The sequence below is a fragment of the Podarcis muralis genome, chromosome 1 (genome assembly GCF_964188315.1).
Source record: "Podarcis muralis chromosome 1, rPodMur119.hap1.1, whole genome shotgun sequence".
Lineage (NCBI taxonomy): Eukaryota > Metazoa > Chordata > Lepidosauria > Squamata > Lacertidae > Podarcis > Podarcis muralis.
Window position 1 is genome coordinate 111,524,941 of NC_135655.1, and position 17,015 is coordinate 111,541,955.

Below are 17,015 nucleotides of genomic sequence, written 5' to 3' on the forward strand. Positions count from 1 at the left end.
TTAGGGCTTGCCGCCCGCGCACTCAGAGAGCCTCGGAGCTTCGCTTCTTTCAAAGGAGCCTCGCTCCATTTCTACCTTTGCGATGCTAAACTGCCTCGGAGGGAAAGAGTTTGAGGGGAGCTTGAAAGGAGCATTTGGGAACTCGCTCAAGGTTTCAAACGAGAGCTGCTGCTTTGGTTGGCCTGAGCCATTTTGCTACCTGAGGCGAAGGACAAGATGCCACTGCTATTCCTTGCCCTACCCCACCCCAAAAGCTGACAGAACTGAGAAATGTTTTTTGCTACAATTCTGGCTATGAGATGATATCTTCTTCCTCCACGCCATGGCGTGCAAAGTTTGGTCCTTTGACACTTTGCTGCTGCATTCCCCCTCCCAGCATTGCAGTCATAAAGGGCAGTTGCCTCATTGTGCCTAATGGTAGGGCCGGTGCTCCTAGTGCACAAATCCAACGTCAACCCATTTGTGCAAGGGCTTTGGCCTGCACAATGCAACATCCCCTCCCTCTCCTCCAACCAGTATAGCCCAATTTTATTCTGCTGTTTCCCCAACCCTCAGGAGCACATTTCGTCCATCACAGAGAAAGGAGACAACGCAGAAGTGTGATTGCACAAGTGGAAGTCCTTTCATAAGCAGGGTGGCCTCACTGGGTGCAACCTGTAGACTTACTGCACTGGGTGCAACCTGTAGACTTACTGTAGACTTATATTCCTTCAATGCCAGTATAACAATGCAGTAAACTGGGGTAACGACTCAGGACTGCAATACCTCAAAGACTGCCTCTTTCCATATGAACCTACCTGGAGCCTGAGATCATCTTCTGAGGCTCTTCTTGGTGTGCCTCTTCCTTGAGATGTCCAGAGGGTGGCAACATGAGAATGGGCCTTTTCTGCAGTGGCTCCCCGTCTGTGGAATATTCTCCCCAGAGAAGTTCGCCAGGCGCCTTCATTGTACACCTTTAGGCGCCAGGCAAAAACGTTCCTTTTTAACCAGGCCTTTGGTTCATCTGATTTACATCCTATGCCCTTTAAAAATGTGTTTTTTTGGGGGGGGGGGGGCTATTGGGTTGTTGTTTTTATTTTTATTATATTTTGGGGGGTTTTATATCTTGATTTTATTCTGTGAACCGCCCTGAGACCCCCTGGTATAGGGCAGTTTATTAACAACAACAACAACAACAACCAATGTGGTTCTACCCAGATTTTTATATTTGCACTGTTCCTGAGAGCTTGTACAACCCATGTTACCTGAACAAATCAAGACAATTTGCAAACTCTGCAATGTTGAACTACATGTTATGCAGGAGCCATGAACAGGGTCATCTCCAAGCAACCTGTTTCTTGAACATTCATCCTGCTTTGTTTGCAGAATTTGGCAGGGTGGTTAGGCGGCATCAGTTGTTTACCAAGCATTCGTTCTAATTTGTTTGCAGGGAGGTTATATATTGTTGTGAAAAGGAAAGAACACACTTTCGAGAGCATTTTCCTGTGATGTTTCTTATTGCAAAAAGAATCTGGGTTGCTGGTTTTTTTTGGGGGGGGGTGCAGTTTTTATGTGCAAAAGTGCCAAATCGACTTTAGTTGTGCAACCCAAATTTGCAAGGATGTGATTGAATCTCATTCAAATATAGTGACCTAGATCGTGACCTAGATCTTCCAGTTTGTTTATTTTCACATAAAACAGGCATTTTTAGAGTTTTCCTTTGCTTAGATCTCACATCAACCACAAACTCCTTCGGGGGTCCTTAGGCAAAGCCCCCCCCCCTCCCCGCCACCTATTTCTCAGAGATTTCTTTGGTTGCCATCGCCTACCTAAATGATTTTAATAGACGTTCACCCTATCAGAATTATGCATGTTTTTGAGGAGCCAGATAAATAAATACAATAAAGGTTCTATGACCAACCTTGGCTTCACTTTTAGAACAACGCTGCAGGCTCGTTTTGTTTTGCTTTTTATTGCAAAGAATTCACCTTCTGTGGGGGAAAGAAAAAACAAACGGGTGGTGGTGGAATCAGGCCTCAGAGGTTGATGTTTCCTTAATCTAAATGAAAACAGCATTAGGAAAAGGCAGTAAAATCTGCACGAAACATAAATGTGTACACAAGAATATCATAATGCTGAATTGGTTGTTCAAATAATTGTCAGACATCTAATTTAGGATGGGGAAGTGAAATCATACATCCTTTAAAACGCACACAAATTCTTTTTTTTCTTTTTCTTTTTAATAATAGTCATTCATTCAGAAAACAATAGGAAAATTAATGCTTATTTCACTGTTCTCTGGTACTCATCGTAAATCTGACCCCACATGCTGCTTTCCCTTTATCGTCTCCATCCAGCAAATGAACACGTTATTATGTTTATGTGCGCAATTCAATTACAAAGAAATAGAAAATGGTACCTGGAATCAATAGCCTATTACAGTACTGCAATGATAGGTCATTTCAGCTCTATTTAGTCTATTGAAATATAAGCCTGCACTGTGTGTGCTTGAAAGTTCCAAAGTACCAAAGGAAAATTCCTGTTGACTTCACCGTTAGGCTTTCTAACACCAAAGTCTGCGAAATGCTAATTTTTTGGGGCCTACAGGAAGAACTGGGAAAACTCAGCTCACTGCTGGAACCAACAAGGCTAGCCAAACTCCAGCTCACAAGGCTTATGTGGTTTCCAAGCAATTCAGAAACAATAATGTTTATCCCTTTATCAGATAACCTATAGGCTGTGGGGGAACTTTTCTGTGTCATGTGACCACACTATTGACTTTAAACTGGTTAGGGAAACACTCACAGATGTAAGACCACACTAGGAATGGGTGGATCAGTCTGTTTCCGGTCTGGGTCAACGAGTTCATTCATAAATTTGATCACTGAAATACATCTGGGAATTAGAAAACAGAAATCTGCACAAAGGGTTGTCCAAAGTAGGACTTCATGAATGTCTTGGCTGTGCAAAGATTCTGGCTTGCCCAACTGAAAGGAAATTCTGAAAACTGAAAGTGAATTTCTATTCTCAGAGACTCTGGGAAGACATCCTTTATGCTGAGCTTGGCTTCTCCCACTGACTAGACAGGCAGGGTCACATGAACATCCTTGCTGGGGTAGGAGCCATCCCACAGTCCCCAGACCAGCCCTGCCTTTCAAGCTGGGCAGATGGGATCCTTGTCGCTGTAAAGTCCAGCGCCGCTCCACGTGTTTTTAAATCTACTTTCCCTTGGATTTTAAGATTATTTTTCCTTGCTGTGGATTCCCTCTATTTCCCTGCCCCCCTCAATTCCTTTACCTTTTTTTGATTAGTGGATCCTTTTTCCTTGCTACTTCCTGGTTCCTTCCTCAGTGAGCAATGGCAAGAAACCCTTCTGTAGCCCCGAAAGGCCTTTGGAGATTCCCTTCCCTCTGGCCCAGCTTCTGAATAGAGCGGTGGCCTGGATAAGGACCCACGTGCTGAGTCTGAATCCTGGGAAGACTAAGGCCTTGTGGCTAAGGATCCTTGTGTCTCAAAGTAGAAGCCAATTATCTGTTCTGGATGGGATCATACTTCTTCTGATGGTGCCGCTACAGAGCTTGGGGGTACCCCAAGATACCTCTTTGTCATTAGTGGACCAAGTGACTTTTGTGCCTAGGAAGTACCCATCTGGATAGCCTGATCACTGAAGCCCATGCAATGGTAAGCTTGAGACTTACCAACAATGTGCCCTATATGGAAGCGACAGCAGAATGCAATGGTTAGACTCCTGGGCACTGGCGGAGGAACGGGGGGGGGGGGGGAGCGCACCGCCCCTTGCACCATCGGAGTACCATCGCGGCCGCCCCCTGAACACGCGCCACGCACCCCCGCACCGCGTGCTTTGCCCCTGTGGGCACCACGCCCCCGGGACGTGCACCAGCACACCCCCACCTGCTCTCCGCCCCCGGTGCCGGAGCATGCAGCTTCGCCATTGCTCCTGGGTGCAACACAGAGGCAGAATGCTGTCCCTTTGCCAGGCTGCAGCTGCTTAGAATTCCATGTACCCATTGGCTAGTGCTTAAATACATGGTCCCTCGGGTTACAGACAGTTCAGGTTACAGACTCCGCTAACCCAGAAACAGTACCTCAGGTTAAGAACTTTACCTCAGGATGAGAACAGAAATCGTGTGGCGGCGGCGCAAGGCCCCATTAGCTAAAGTGGTTCCTCAGGTTATGAACAGTTTCAGGTTAAGAACGGACCTCCACAACAAATTAAGTTCTTAACCCGAGGTACAACTGTACAAGGCTGCTACAGATTTTTAAACAGCAACATTCATTTATTTGAGCTGCCACCATCGGTCTTCCAAGCCTTCCGTTTACTTGCAAAGGATATGCTCTATAGGGAGCGGGCACCAGGCCTGTTGGCAGACCAGCTCTGCATTACAAAGATGTCTGCAGACGGGACATGAAAGCTGGCAATGTTCACCCCGCCATGTGGAAATCCCTTGCAAGACAACCGCAGTGCCTGGAGATAGACAGTCAGGTCAAGCATCCACAGCAGTGACCAGAGGAGGAATGACTGCTGGGAAGAACGCAGAGAGAAGGAATGCCATGGTGCACCTTCACCTGTTGCAGCTGCAGCAAAACATGTCTCTCCTATATTGGTCCCTACAGTCAAAGCAGAAGCTGCAACTTTCCAATGGTTTCAATTCACCTCTGAAGGCACACTCTTCAATTGTCTCCTGAGACAGACGGATGCCAACCAATTTACTTGCATAGCAGAACAGCTTCAGTTAGACACCACAAGGTGGCAGTCATCTATAAGTCAAATGTATGTGAAGAACCGATTTTCAGATTTTTTTTATAAAAACCAGTGTTTATTAAAGATTTTCTTTGAACAGTGTTTTTATCTCCCGCTCCTCCTGTGTCCACAAAAGGTTCAGAGGCACTTTCTGTCAAAATAGGATTTACAGCGCTTGAAACATTTACATCGCTTGCACAGGGAGCCTGGAATAGTGAGAGGGGTAGTATGGGATGCACAAATTAAAATGGCAGCTGTATAGGAAAAGAACAAAGCCATGAGTAGAATAAGTAAATGCAGAAAAGTACACATGCTTACTGTTCACGACACTGAACAGATGAGCACTACTAACTGTATGCTATTGTACTGGACAGGATTACTGAGCTGTGGCCTCTGAGGTGGTACCAAGGATGCCCAGGCTTACTGGCCCTGGAAGCAAGGCTGTAAAGCAAAGAGAATTTAACAGATGCAATTTATTTCACTGGAATATCTGTGCAATACCAAGTACCATCAATAACATTACATTTATCTGCCATTTTTCCAAGCTCATTTGTCTGAAATGCACTTCTAAGTTATCACTGTAGTATTGCATGTTATTTTCATGAAAACCTTGTTGTTTAGTCGTGTCCGACTCTTCGTGACCTCATGGACCACAGCACGCCAGGCACTCCTGTCTTCCACTGCCTCTCGCAGTTTGGTCAGACTCATGCTGGTAGCTTCGAGAACACTGTCCAACCATCTCGTCCTCTGTCGTCCCCTTCTCCTTGTGCCCTCCATCTTTCCCAACATCAGGGTCTTTTCCAGGGAGTCTTCTCTTCTCATGAGGTGGCCAAAGTATTGGAGCCTCAGCTTCACAATCTGTCCTTCCAGTGAGCCATGAAAACCTACAGGTACTAAATCTCAGTGCTTTTTTTCTGGGGGTTCACACACCCCTAAACATTTTGTGAATCTTTGTACTTTTGTCCATTTGCTGAAATTTTTCCCCCAAATTGAGCTATAAAATGCTGATATTTTTGAGTCAAGTTTTTTTTTTTTAGAAAAAAAGCACTGCTGAAACTTAAGTGGAAAAAGTCAGATGAAGCCTGTGTGCAAAGCTGGTATATTTTTACATGCTTTCTTGTTACTAACGAATCAGTATTTCTGCAATCATCTTAAGTTTCAGTTCAAGAATACTAGGCTTTACAGGTGTCTTAACACAAAGATATCTTAGGCCTGCATGTTACACACAGCTTTGACAAAAATGAATTGAACAGAAGATCTAGTACATGTAATTATTGCGACTCTGTGGATCCATGCAATTTATTCTGAAGTGAAAGGGTTTTTAAACAGCATGCTAACACTCTGCAAAGGCTGCCAGTAAATGGGCAGATGAGACACAACTCAACAAAATGGTTCATTAACGATGCAGAGTATGTTACTATTACATTTTATGAAAGCTTTAAATATTGATGATTTTTCTTCAACTGAAGTGCTTATCTGATGCTTTTCAGTCGGCACACAGGTAAAGTTCCTAAGTCTACATAGATAAAATGAGACATCAATTTTCACTGTTCTCAAGAACTAGAGATGTCAAGTAGCAATTACAGAGCTATGTGACTCCACCTTCACTCCCACATCATCCATCTTAAAATGCCAAGTTACCAGAGGATTAATAATTCCAGAGGGGTACCTGAATGCCAGCTGGGAGCACACACAAAGTAGGGAAGCCAAATAAAAAAGGAAATCTTGTTGCACTTCAAAGATGAATAAACTCCTTATAGGTGTTCATGGACTGATCTGTGTTCACGCTATTGAATACAGAATAACCTCTTTGCCCCAGTAGCTAGCTCACGTTAAGAACTCCATATAATGTAGTTTTAGATATCTGCCATGATAGAAAAGTGAGAAAATAAAGTCTACTTCATTTGCACAATTTTCCAATTGCAGAGCAGCAGGCAGATAAATTAATGAAGCGGCAGCATTTAAGCCATATTGTCACAGAATCTGGAGGGGGAATTTGTTGTCAGGACTAAATTCTAGGCACCCCTGCTGGTTGGCACATTCCTGCAAAGTATTAGACATGGTTGCTTTGTATTCTTGCCGTTATTCATTTTGTTGTACACTGCTCAAAAATATGTATGTGATTTAGTGAGCAAACCTTTATTCCCTGACAAGGGTAAGAGAGAAAGATTTGTCCTGGGCCCTGCAATTATACTGCTGCCAAGAAAGGAGAGAAGCAGCATCTACCTTTTCCCCTCTTATTGACTGCAGTGTGAGGGAATTTACATTCATAGCCCGAGGGCTGCTTTAGCGTTAATGGCCATGGCCAGGGGAACAGAGGCACTCTGGATACAGTGGCATGGCATCCTGCCAGCAGTCCTCCCCCTCTCAGCTGGCATTTAGCCTGCTTAAGTCTCTAGGTGAACCTAGGATTGCTCCCCAAGTTACCTAGAAGGTTTTGTAGTGACATTTGTACAGATCTGATGTTTATTTGAATTGAATGACTTATATAAACCAGAGGCAGCTCACAAATCAATAGCACCACAATTTTTTTTATTAAGAAAGATACAAAAAGGTTTGACACTTGCAGATTAAGAAACAACCTGTCCAATCAAGTTTATATAAACACGATTGTGTTTGGAACAACATTCAAATTAAAGTATTTGGTTTAAAACTAGCAAAATCTATGCCAGCATTTTATGCAGCAACCTCTAGAGTTTATACCACATTTCCAGGCAAGAAATAAAACCATGAGAAATTACAAACAGTGTTACCACGTCCTAAAACCAAGACTTGCTTGTCAGGTAAAAGTTCATTTTTACTTGAACCATGCATTCACTATAGAAGGTAAGACTATTAAACACTGGTTTCAACAGTTTAACATCTTAAGAATAAAGTGTAAATCCAGCTGCCGGTTAAAGTGCAAATTACATGTGTGCCGAGTTCTTTTTCAGAAGGCAGAGGTGATGTTGAAATGCTGCCATTAATGGTTATACAACTAACCAGAGGCACTGACAGCCTATTACAAGCTCCAGCTAAGTTTAGTTCCTTTTGCTACCAGCCAAACATGTATTCCAGAGCTTTGGAGACAATGCTTTCATCTTTCCTTGGAGTCTGTCTGTCAGAAACCACCTAAAAAAGAAACACACACAAAGTAGCAGATCTGTATATTCTAAATGAACAAATACTAATTCCTTTAATCCAGCGCTAAAGGTGACTTTTTCACAGTATTCCCTAAATACCTGGTAGTCACTGGTTGATGCTTTATAAGCTGTAGCAAGAGGTCTCATAGTAGCGATTCTTTGAGCGCTTGAAAGCTGCACTGGTGTGCCCAGTGTTTTCATTGGTGGCGTAAAGGCTGAAGATGGGGACGATACAGTGCATCTGTCTGTGCTTTCCATCACATTCTGCAAACAGAGATCAAGTAGTCCATTCAGACAAAGTAGTTATCGGAGTCCAAGCATTTTTGGAAGCCTAAGAAAGTAAGGTTTCATCACTAGAACTAGTCTCCCTTCTCACTGAAGAGACAGAAGAGTTCACTTACTGGAACTTGTCTGATTACCAAACTGTGCTAGTGAAATATGTCAACAGTGATTTAACAAGCCATGAGGGCCTGATACCAAACACAGACATGGCTGAGGAATACAGGATCATTAGAAGCTAGAATTCTAATGATACTTTTGAGGTAGGCTGACATGGTAAAGGTTAGAGTTTGCGTTTTTGAAATATGATATATATTGACATTGAAAAGCTAGCTATTATGTTTGGCACTCAATCTATAAAGAAGATTTTCCTTTAATATAGCGGCCTCCAGATATGCAATATGACTATTAGTTCACCACTCTATCATTCTGGAATGGAAGCAAAATACTAAATACAGTACCCAAAACATTGTAGTCAGCTTATCTACCCAATTCTCCACATTGTTATTCCTATAATGTTCTGTATTGGTAGTTCCTCATGTTATCACATCAGGCCAAACTTCAAATTAAGATCATTGAGGGACTCTGCTAAAGTGCATTGAGGCGCTCGGCTAAAGTGTATTGACATACAGAAATTGCCAATCTGTGCAAGACAAAAATGGTGGTCACAGGATTAAGAGTCATCCACACTTTGTGACAACGTCCAGAATTTTTATACAGGCATCTTACGCTTCTTTAACTTACACAATCACAACTTTGCACAGGTGGTGGTGAGTAAATAAGTAAGTAAGTAAGTAAGTAAGTAAGTAAGTAAATGAATGAACGAATGAATATTAAATGAACTTACTTTATCTATACAAGGCTTCACTCCAATCATGATGGATTCACCAAAAATTCTTCCGTCTTTGCTCAAGGCTTTCCGGGCTTGCAATTTTGACTGATAGTGAATATGCATCCAGTTCCCTGTGTTAGACATCTGTAAAGTTTAGTAGGAAGCAGTAAGGTTTAGACAGTAAGCTAAGCATAATGGCTGAGCTTCATTTTTATATATATATAAAAGAGGTACTAATCTAGACTTACAACATGCTTTAAAATGTTTCCATACTGTGCAAACTGTAGTAGGATGTACGAAGCAGATGCTTGAGGAAACCTGAAATATTGACAGGAAATAAAAAACAGAAATAAAATTTAACCACTCAAAATTCAGTCAACGTTAAACCACTGGCAGTGTATCCAGAAGGGCAGATCAGTGTCACCTGTACCTCCAAACACTGCCAAACCTGCTACCTATTTCCCATCCCTACATTTTAGTTTGTCTCATGGAGTAAGATGGGAAAAGGAGAGAGGTCAAAACACAGCACAGTTTAGCCCAAGTACAGTACTAGAATACTGAAGTCCAAATACTTCTGTTTAGCATTGATTGTAGACCAGGATGTGTTTCAGTGTACAGATAGGAGAGTAAAGATGAAGAATTAAGATGTTTAGAATGTTTCAATTGTCCTATTATATAAACTTTACTATGTTAATAAACAATGAATCTCCTAAATTAATAAAACATGAATAGCCAAGACCAAACACCAAATATAAGAGGAATCTGAACAAACATCATCCAAGTTGTATGAACTGCAGAAATCCACATTTCTCATCTCTTATATTTTTTATCATCATCCTATGCCCCAACATAACTTGAATCCCAGCCCCTGAAAAGCTTAGGTAAGCCTGTTAAGACCCATGTTTAAATGAGTACATGCTCATCCCTGGCAACATAACCACCTCTCAGTCTTACAGAACTGCAGCTCACTTACCCAAACACTGTTACCCAAGTGTCATCTAGATGATCATCGGATGTTAGGGCATCTCCTTGAGTATAGAATGGATCTAGTTGAGCTGGTGACATTGTGCTCTTCCTGGGTTGTGCAAGAGTCGCTGGACTGAACACACTGGCACCTGTCAAATTGCAGTAAGATGCACCTCCACTATCACTATAGTTAAAACTGAACTAGGCATTTTAATTTGAAACAAAGAGCAAACACCATGCATTAACACTAGAACTCAAGTATCAAGAATCATGCTGTTGTTAACATGTTAGAATAGTAGGAAAAAGCTGCTAGTGTTAACAATGGCATCTCAAAAGCCAGTAGAATAGCTCAACCTCCCTCTATGACTAACATTCTACACAAGAACGGTTCTAGGAGCAAGCTAGCCCATCTGCCATTAAGCAGATCATATATACTCTGGATCCCGTTCGCATCCAGAGGTACCACTGTAGTAGTAGAATCTCAGACCAATATTTTCACTTCTGAAGACAAACTGTATCTGGCATCATGACAACAACTTTGCTACTATCTCTCTGCTTACTTCATAACAGAAGCCAAGGCTCAGTTAATGTGCACTAGGCTGTCAGGCCTACAGAAATATTTTACATTGCAAACCTATACATATTCTCTCATTACGTCTTATTGATTTTAATGAGGTTTACTCCCAGGGAGATTGGTATAGGATTGCAGCCTTTGTCAGTGCCACATGCAGATGTCTGGTTTGCCTATAGAAAAAGCGTATGATGAGCATGCTAGAGCACTATATGAAGCAGTATGATGTCCTACCTGTTCCAGGAGTCACTGGCATAGATCCAACAAGTGGACTCTGCGTCACCGAAAAGCTGACCTGCATTAAAGTGCAGAACTTGGTTTGAAGCTGTTTAACTATTCTGCACCACTTAGATAACATTTCCACAGTAAAAATCAGACAATATTATAGATTAAAAACTTGAAAAGGCATGCACATATCTACTGAACTGCTGTGAAAGGGGGTATCTTCTATGTCCTTTTTAGAACTAACAAAACTGAATTGACTACTAAAGGTATAAAGTTAAATGGTACATGGTATTGGGATTCCTTTTACACATGTCCTCCAAATCCTCAATTTGCATCCCGGCTATCATATTTAGCCCCAGTTGATATACTACTCTTCCGCAGTACTGAGATGCAGACAAGGTTCCTCATCAGCCACAGAGGGTAAAGTTAGGCAAAACTAATAGATGGATATTTTAGCCTACATCTTTTCCAGCAACATAGCAATTATAGTGTGAACTCATCTCTCTACATCTCAGCTACCAGGCTGACCCTAGTAACAAGCTGACAGTACCATTCCAATTGCCATATATACATATACATATACGCACATGCACACACACATGCAGAGAGAGAGAGAGAGAGAGAGAGAGAGCGCAATTGCTTGTGCACCTTTATTTGCCTTTAGAACTGATGCATAGCCCACTAAAAATTAACATAATTATGAAAGCAGCTTTTTAAATATTTTCCACACTGAACATACAAGATGACACACAATCTAAACTGCTTAGCATACTGGAAGCACTTAGTTACTAGTTTTTCCCACCCACAGCAAATGTATCCAACAGCTGAAATGTCTATCAAGCTAGAGAAGAATGAGAATTAGTTACCACAAACAGGTTTAACTTTGCAACCTCATTAATGGTCACTTACGGGCCTTCTTGAAGTCAGGGGTGTTGATCCAAGACCTGGGCTGGCTACTTCATCGTATATACTTCTAACTGGTGGAGCACCACCTTTATCTTTGTGTGTTGGAACTACTGGCTGTGGGGGAGATCCACCTATATGAAATACAGCACAACGTTACAAGCTGCTGGTGTGTCCTTCTTTCTGATCCTGAACATCTTGTTACACCCAAACCAGGTATACAATTCTTCCCAAAACTAGGAATGGACATGCATTATGATTTTTAAATGAAAGAAACCTTGGTAATGTAATCAACTGCTGGCATAGTATTAAGGTAATTCCTGCCATTTATTGGGAATTAAAACACAAATCCATTATGTTTATATCAGGGATGTCCAACAGGTCGATTGCAATCTACCAGTCAATTGTGGGGTTTTCTCTGGTCAATCCTGGACAATCTCAGGACCCTGGTGCCCCCCCCCCCCCATAATTCTTCCATCTTTGCTCAAGGCTTCCTGGGCTTGCAAATTTGACTGACAGTGAATATGCATCCATTTTCCTGTGTTAAGACATCTGTAAAGTTTAGTGGGAAGCAGTGGTCTTCCAAAAAGCTCAACAATTTTGATGGGTAGATCACTGCCAGTTTTTTTATAGTAGGAGTAGATCGCAGTCTCTTGAAAGTTGAATACCCCTGGTTTATATGATGCAACATTTCCAGCAGCACCATCAGATTACCTGAGGAGGAGCACTTTGAGAAGGGTGGGAAATACACTCTCACTCTCTCTCTCTCTCTCTTACACACACACACACACACACACACACACACACACACACACACAGAGCAAGGGGAAAAACATGGCTGGCACTTGCAAATGGGAAAGCCCTAGTTTTCAATGCCTTAATTTTTAAAAATAAAAATTCTAACAATGAGGAAGTATTCACTATTGAATTCTTCTGTCTGAAAATATTCACAAGTATTCCAATAAAATTCCAATGAAATAATTTCCAATTACAGTTTGAAATTAACTTCAGGGAATTTAACTGTGCGTCGTCCCCATCCCCCCCATCAAGTAGTTCATTTTGGGTTATTGGGGGGCATGCAATATTTATACAGTGTATGAAATTAATGTGGCATATTTCTAAGGCTTTGCTTATGAAATACAAGTAAAACACAATTAATCTAATCCAAATACAGTGGAGCCTCATGTTACGTACCATCCTCTTTGTGAAGGCTTTGGGTTACGAGCTCCGCTAACCTGGAAGTAGATGCTCCGCTAATCGGGAACTTTGCCCTGGAATGCGAGCGGAAGTCGCGCGCCGGCAGCGCGGCAGGCACCATTAGCAAAAGCGTGCCTCATGTTACGAGCGGTTTCGGCTTAAGAACGGACCTCCAGAACAAATTAAATTTGTAAGCAGAGGTACCACTATAGATGGACTCTTGATAAGGCAGGAGTACATCCAAATAATGAATGGGATCTAATTGGTTTTGACAGCAGCCTCCCTTCTTTGCAAGTGATTTTGGGTCTAACAGAAATAAAGGAGGTCAATCACTGTGCTTGAAACATGCAACAATGGCACGATATTTAGCCTCTGATCCTTGGAGCTAAAGGCAAGAGGTACCTGTATATTTGAACTGTAGCACACCAAAATGGATAGGCACACTCTTCCCCTACCACCCCAATACTAGAGGTTTCAGTTCAGAACCAACTTACCAGCATGCAATGGTGACCTCACTTCCATCACACCAACGGAAGGGCCGCTGAAGGATCGAGGCTGTGGTGTCACAGGAGTTGGTAAATCTCCCATCAAAAATCCAGGCAGAAATTGAGCACCAGCACCAGGCTTGGGAGAGGTAGGGGAACCCAGTGTCATTGGCTCAGTACCTGCATTAGGAAAGGGTGTGCATAAGAATGGCTTACTAAGTCTCCACAGACTGAATGATCTAGTTATCCCCAAACACAACTTTAGAGAAACACTGTAAAAGGTGATCCAAAAAAGTTAGCTAACCTACTCATTTAAAGGTCTAATCATCTAAAGAGGTCAACACATAAAGAAAAACAAGGAGCAGGCAATACCTTTAACAAAATACAAAACGGCAGCATCAATGTAGCTGCCCCATTTTATCTAACAATGCTCTGAGGGTAATTGACAGAACAGTGAACTAGCCTGAAGATCTTATTTTAACTTTTCAGAAGTTTCAAGATTATTGTGGTTAGTTTTTCTTAACGATAATTATATTGCTTTTTATTGCTTTGAGAGTTTGTTTCTATTAAAAGCAAGCAATGCTTAATTTTCATGAAATAAACACAGGTGACTCCTCATTTACGCAGGGGTTACATTCCAAACCCCCATGCGTGCCATTGCACCTTCAGGTCAAGAGGAGACCCTCCCCGAGCCCGAAGTTGATGCCCCCTTCAACCTTTGGGGTTTCCTCACAAGCTAGAGGTGCAGCAGGGCTTTGCTGAGGCTCATCAGGCCTCTCCCCTCACCCCCACTTATTGATTTCCAGAGCTGCTCATATGCACGGTTTCACATGAATTGAACACGTGTAAATGGGGGAAATGAGGGACGCAGGTGGCGCTGTGGGTTAAACCACAGAGCCTAGGACTTGCCAATCAGAAGGCTGGCAGTTCGAATCCCCACAATGGGGTGAGCTCCCGTTGCTTGGTCCCTGCTCCTGCTAACCTAGCAGTTCGAAATCACTTCAAAGTGCAAGTAGATAAATAGGTACCGCTCCGGCGGGAAGGTAAACAGCATTTCCGTGCGCTGCTCTGGTTCGCCAGAAGCAGCTTAGTCATGCTGGCCACATGACCCAGAAGCTGTACGCTGGCTCCCTCGGCTAATAAAGCGAGATAAGTGCTGCAACCTCAGAGTCGGCCACGACTGGACCTAATAGTCAGGGGTCCCATTTACCATTTAAATGGGGGAATCCCTTCAAACAGCATCACTCATAGCCTTCACAAGGAAACAGGAATTATTATTATTAAATTTGTATCCCACCCTTTAACTACAGATCTCAGGGCAGTTCACAAGATAAAAATCCACAGGGTCCAAATATTACTTCCCCTGCAGGACGCACCTGAGCCAACAGGCCTAAACGTCAACGTAACTTCCCGACCAGGGGCCGAGGTAGTCGTCTGAACGCGCATGAAGACATCTTGGGGTTTCATGGCTCCCGGCGATGGGCTGGAGAACCAGGGCGCTTATCTCTCCCCGCCCCCCACTCGCCCCAAAGAAGTCAGGGAATCCCGCGTTCCGACGCCGACGTGACGTCACAGCCACCGGTCGCCAGGAAGAGGCCCCGCCCCTCCCACCCGAGCATAACTGAGCCACGCCCCCTCGTCGAGGCTTCAGGGCGGCCGTTAAACGGCCACAAACTTCTCAGGCGGGGAGAGGAGCGGAAGGAGCCGGGAAGCGAACCCGCCGAGAGGGACACCCTCAAGGCTCGGCCCAGCGGCTAAACTCACCCACGGAAGAGGAGGAAGGCAGAGACAGCTCCATGGCGAAAGCAGCCGCGCGACCCACTACACACACACACGACTCCTGCCCTCAGCTTGCCGCTTTCAAATGCAGCGCAAGCGCAGCCGGCGTGTCGGGGAAACGTCACTTCCCTTCCGAGAGCGAGCGAGCGTCTTCACTTCCGCCATAGGAGAGCGACGAGGTCTTTTCTAGGCATTTTGTTCTCTATGGTCCGTCCGTCTCTCTCTCTCTCTCTCTCTCTCTCTCTCTCTCTCTCTCTCTCTCTCTCTCTCTCTCCCCCCCCCCCTCCGAAACACACATTCTCACTGCGATGTCAAGACACCTAACATTTTAAAGCTTAGCAATGGGGTGCTAATAGGAGGACAAGGAGGATTTTTTAACGAGGATGCGATTTGTGTGTGTTCTTCTGCCCCACAAGAGGAAGAAAAGAGAACTCAGGATGCAGCTCTGCACCCCCTTCACTTGGAAGGAAGCCTTACTGAAACAAACATTTGGGCCAGTGTTTCCCCAGCTTTGGTCGCCGGCTGTTTTTGGACTACAACTCCCATCATCCCCAGTGGACAGGGCTGATGGGAATTGTAGTCTAAAAGCAGCTGGAGAACATTTTGGGAAACACTGCTTTAGACATTTGCTAAATTGCCTTGCCGTGTTCTTTCAAACTCAGGTCTTTATACATGTTCAGTTTAAGTTCTTGAATGCTTTCTGCCCCAATGATGGTGTAATTAAATTGTTGTTGCCCTCCTATTGCAAATGCAGTATGAGTTGAGTTGAGGAAAGGGAGGCTGATGCTGAGAAACGGGAGCTTTACCCACAAGTAAAAGTGCCTGAACTGGCGGTGACTGACCAGGGACAAGACCTTGGTTTGGGGTCCAAGTGGACGGCTCGATCAAGATTTCAGTGTGTGTGTGAAAAAGACAGATTCAATGCTAGGGGTCATTGGTGAAGGAACTGAAAATAAAACTTCCAACATCGTGCCATTATACAAATCAATGGTGTGACTGCATTCGGAATGATGTGTTCCAGTGGCCTCAGCTCAAAAAGGGCAACCAAAATGATTGAGGAGATGGAGCAGTTCTTTTATGCAAAGGTGCAAAGGATAGATAGGTTTGTTTGTAAAAACCAGTGGAGGGACCATTCAGAGAGGGAAATGACACTTTTGGATTCCCATTCTTCACAGCCAGAAGGAAATAAAATCCTTAGGTTTCAGACTGGCATCCAGCTCCAGACTTTTAGCACTTTTCCTCCCCAGCCTTTTTCCGAAAGACCTGAATGCAACTCCACTTCGAAGCTGGCTTGAACCAGAGCATTTATGTAGAATGGAAACACATTGCAGCATTTTGTTGTAAGTCTCACTCGTAATGTCTTATCGAACAGTTTGTCTCTAGAACATCCCTCATGTCTTCTTTCTTGCTTACGTAGAAGCAAAGGCCAGGTTGCCAGGGCAACCCACGAATTCACTGAACAAATCCTGTGATGTGGATGTTTAAAAATAAAGATCATTTTGTTGAATCTGGTCAAATCTGACTGCTGATTGTGTGGGGATCTGCTGTTAGCTGCACAAGGGGTTAGCTAGTGTATAACAGAACATGAACAACAGAGGTCATAGGAGCCAACTCCTAGGGGCCAAGGTCCTTTCGCCCCCCCCCCTAAAATATTTGACAGGGCCAGGCCCCTCCCAAAGTTGATGGGCATTGCCATTCAAATGGGGGGGGTGTCATGTCATATCATGTGATTGACTAGGTGAGCGTGTCATGTCATGTGATCAATTACCTCCCCCCCCCCCCCCGCCCCATATTTTATTCAAGTGGGCAGCCCTGAAAGAGGTTCTGTGGAAAGCCAAGGAAAGATGCTAAGCAGGGCAAATCATGATGAGGATACATCATTCACTGGATTGTCGTCATATTAAGATGTACTAAT

At 43.5% G+C, this 17,015-nt stretch overlaps 1 protein-coding gene across 4 annotated transcripts; it reads right to left on the minus strand.

Moving 5' to 3' along the window:
* Positions 1 to 7,252: 7,252 nt before the first annotated feature.
* On the minus strand, positions 7,253 to 15,232 carry NUP35 (nucleoporin 35). 4 transcript variants are annotated; one of them, XM_028748020.2, is made up of 9 exons: positions 15,086 to 15,232; positions 13,331 to 13,501; positions 11,646 to 11,773; positions 10,746 to 10,806; positions 9,948 to 10,113; positions 9,223 to 9,292; positions 8,990 to 9,118; positions 7,963 to 8,127; positions 7,253 to 7,852 (listed from the first exon to the last, which is right to left on the minus strand). In XM_028748020.2, the coding sequence occupies exons 1-9, from the start codon at positions 15,117 to 15,119 to the stop codon at positions 7,775 to 7,777; spliced, it is 1,002 nt and encodes a 333-aa protein (XP_028603853.2). In that variant the 5' UTR covers positions 15,120 to 15,232; the 3' UTR covers positions 7,253 to 7,774. The 4 variants fall into 4 exon arrangements, with proteins under 4 accessions (XP_028603853.2, XP_028603834.2, XP_028603843.1 ...); XM_028748001.2 differs by lacking the exon at positions 15,086 to 15,232 and adding an exon at positions 14,698 to 14,822; XM_028748010.2 differs by lacking the exon at positions 15,086 to 15,232 and adding an exon at positions 14,698 to 14,819 and having other exon boundaries at positions 9,948 to 10,089.
* Positions 15,233 to 17,015: the final 1,783 nt, after the last annotated feature.

Bases quoted from the DNA above. Each gene is read 5' to 3' on its own strand.
- NUP35 (XM_028748001.2), bottom strand. From the start codon at position 14,788: ATGAAACCCCAAGATGTCTTCATGCGCGTTCAGACGACTACCTCGGCC. The intron at 10,807-11,645 runs GTAAGTGACCAT...ACTTTAATGCAG, and splicing joins CCCTGACTTCAAGAAGGCCC to GTCAGCTTTTCGGTGACGCA. The intron at 7,853-7,962 runs GTATTTAGGGAA...TTTCTTTTTTAG, and splicing joins CATCAACCAGTGACTACCAG to GTGGTTTCTGACAGACAGAC.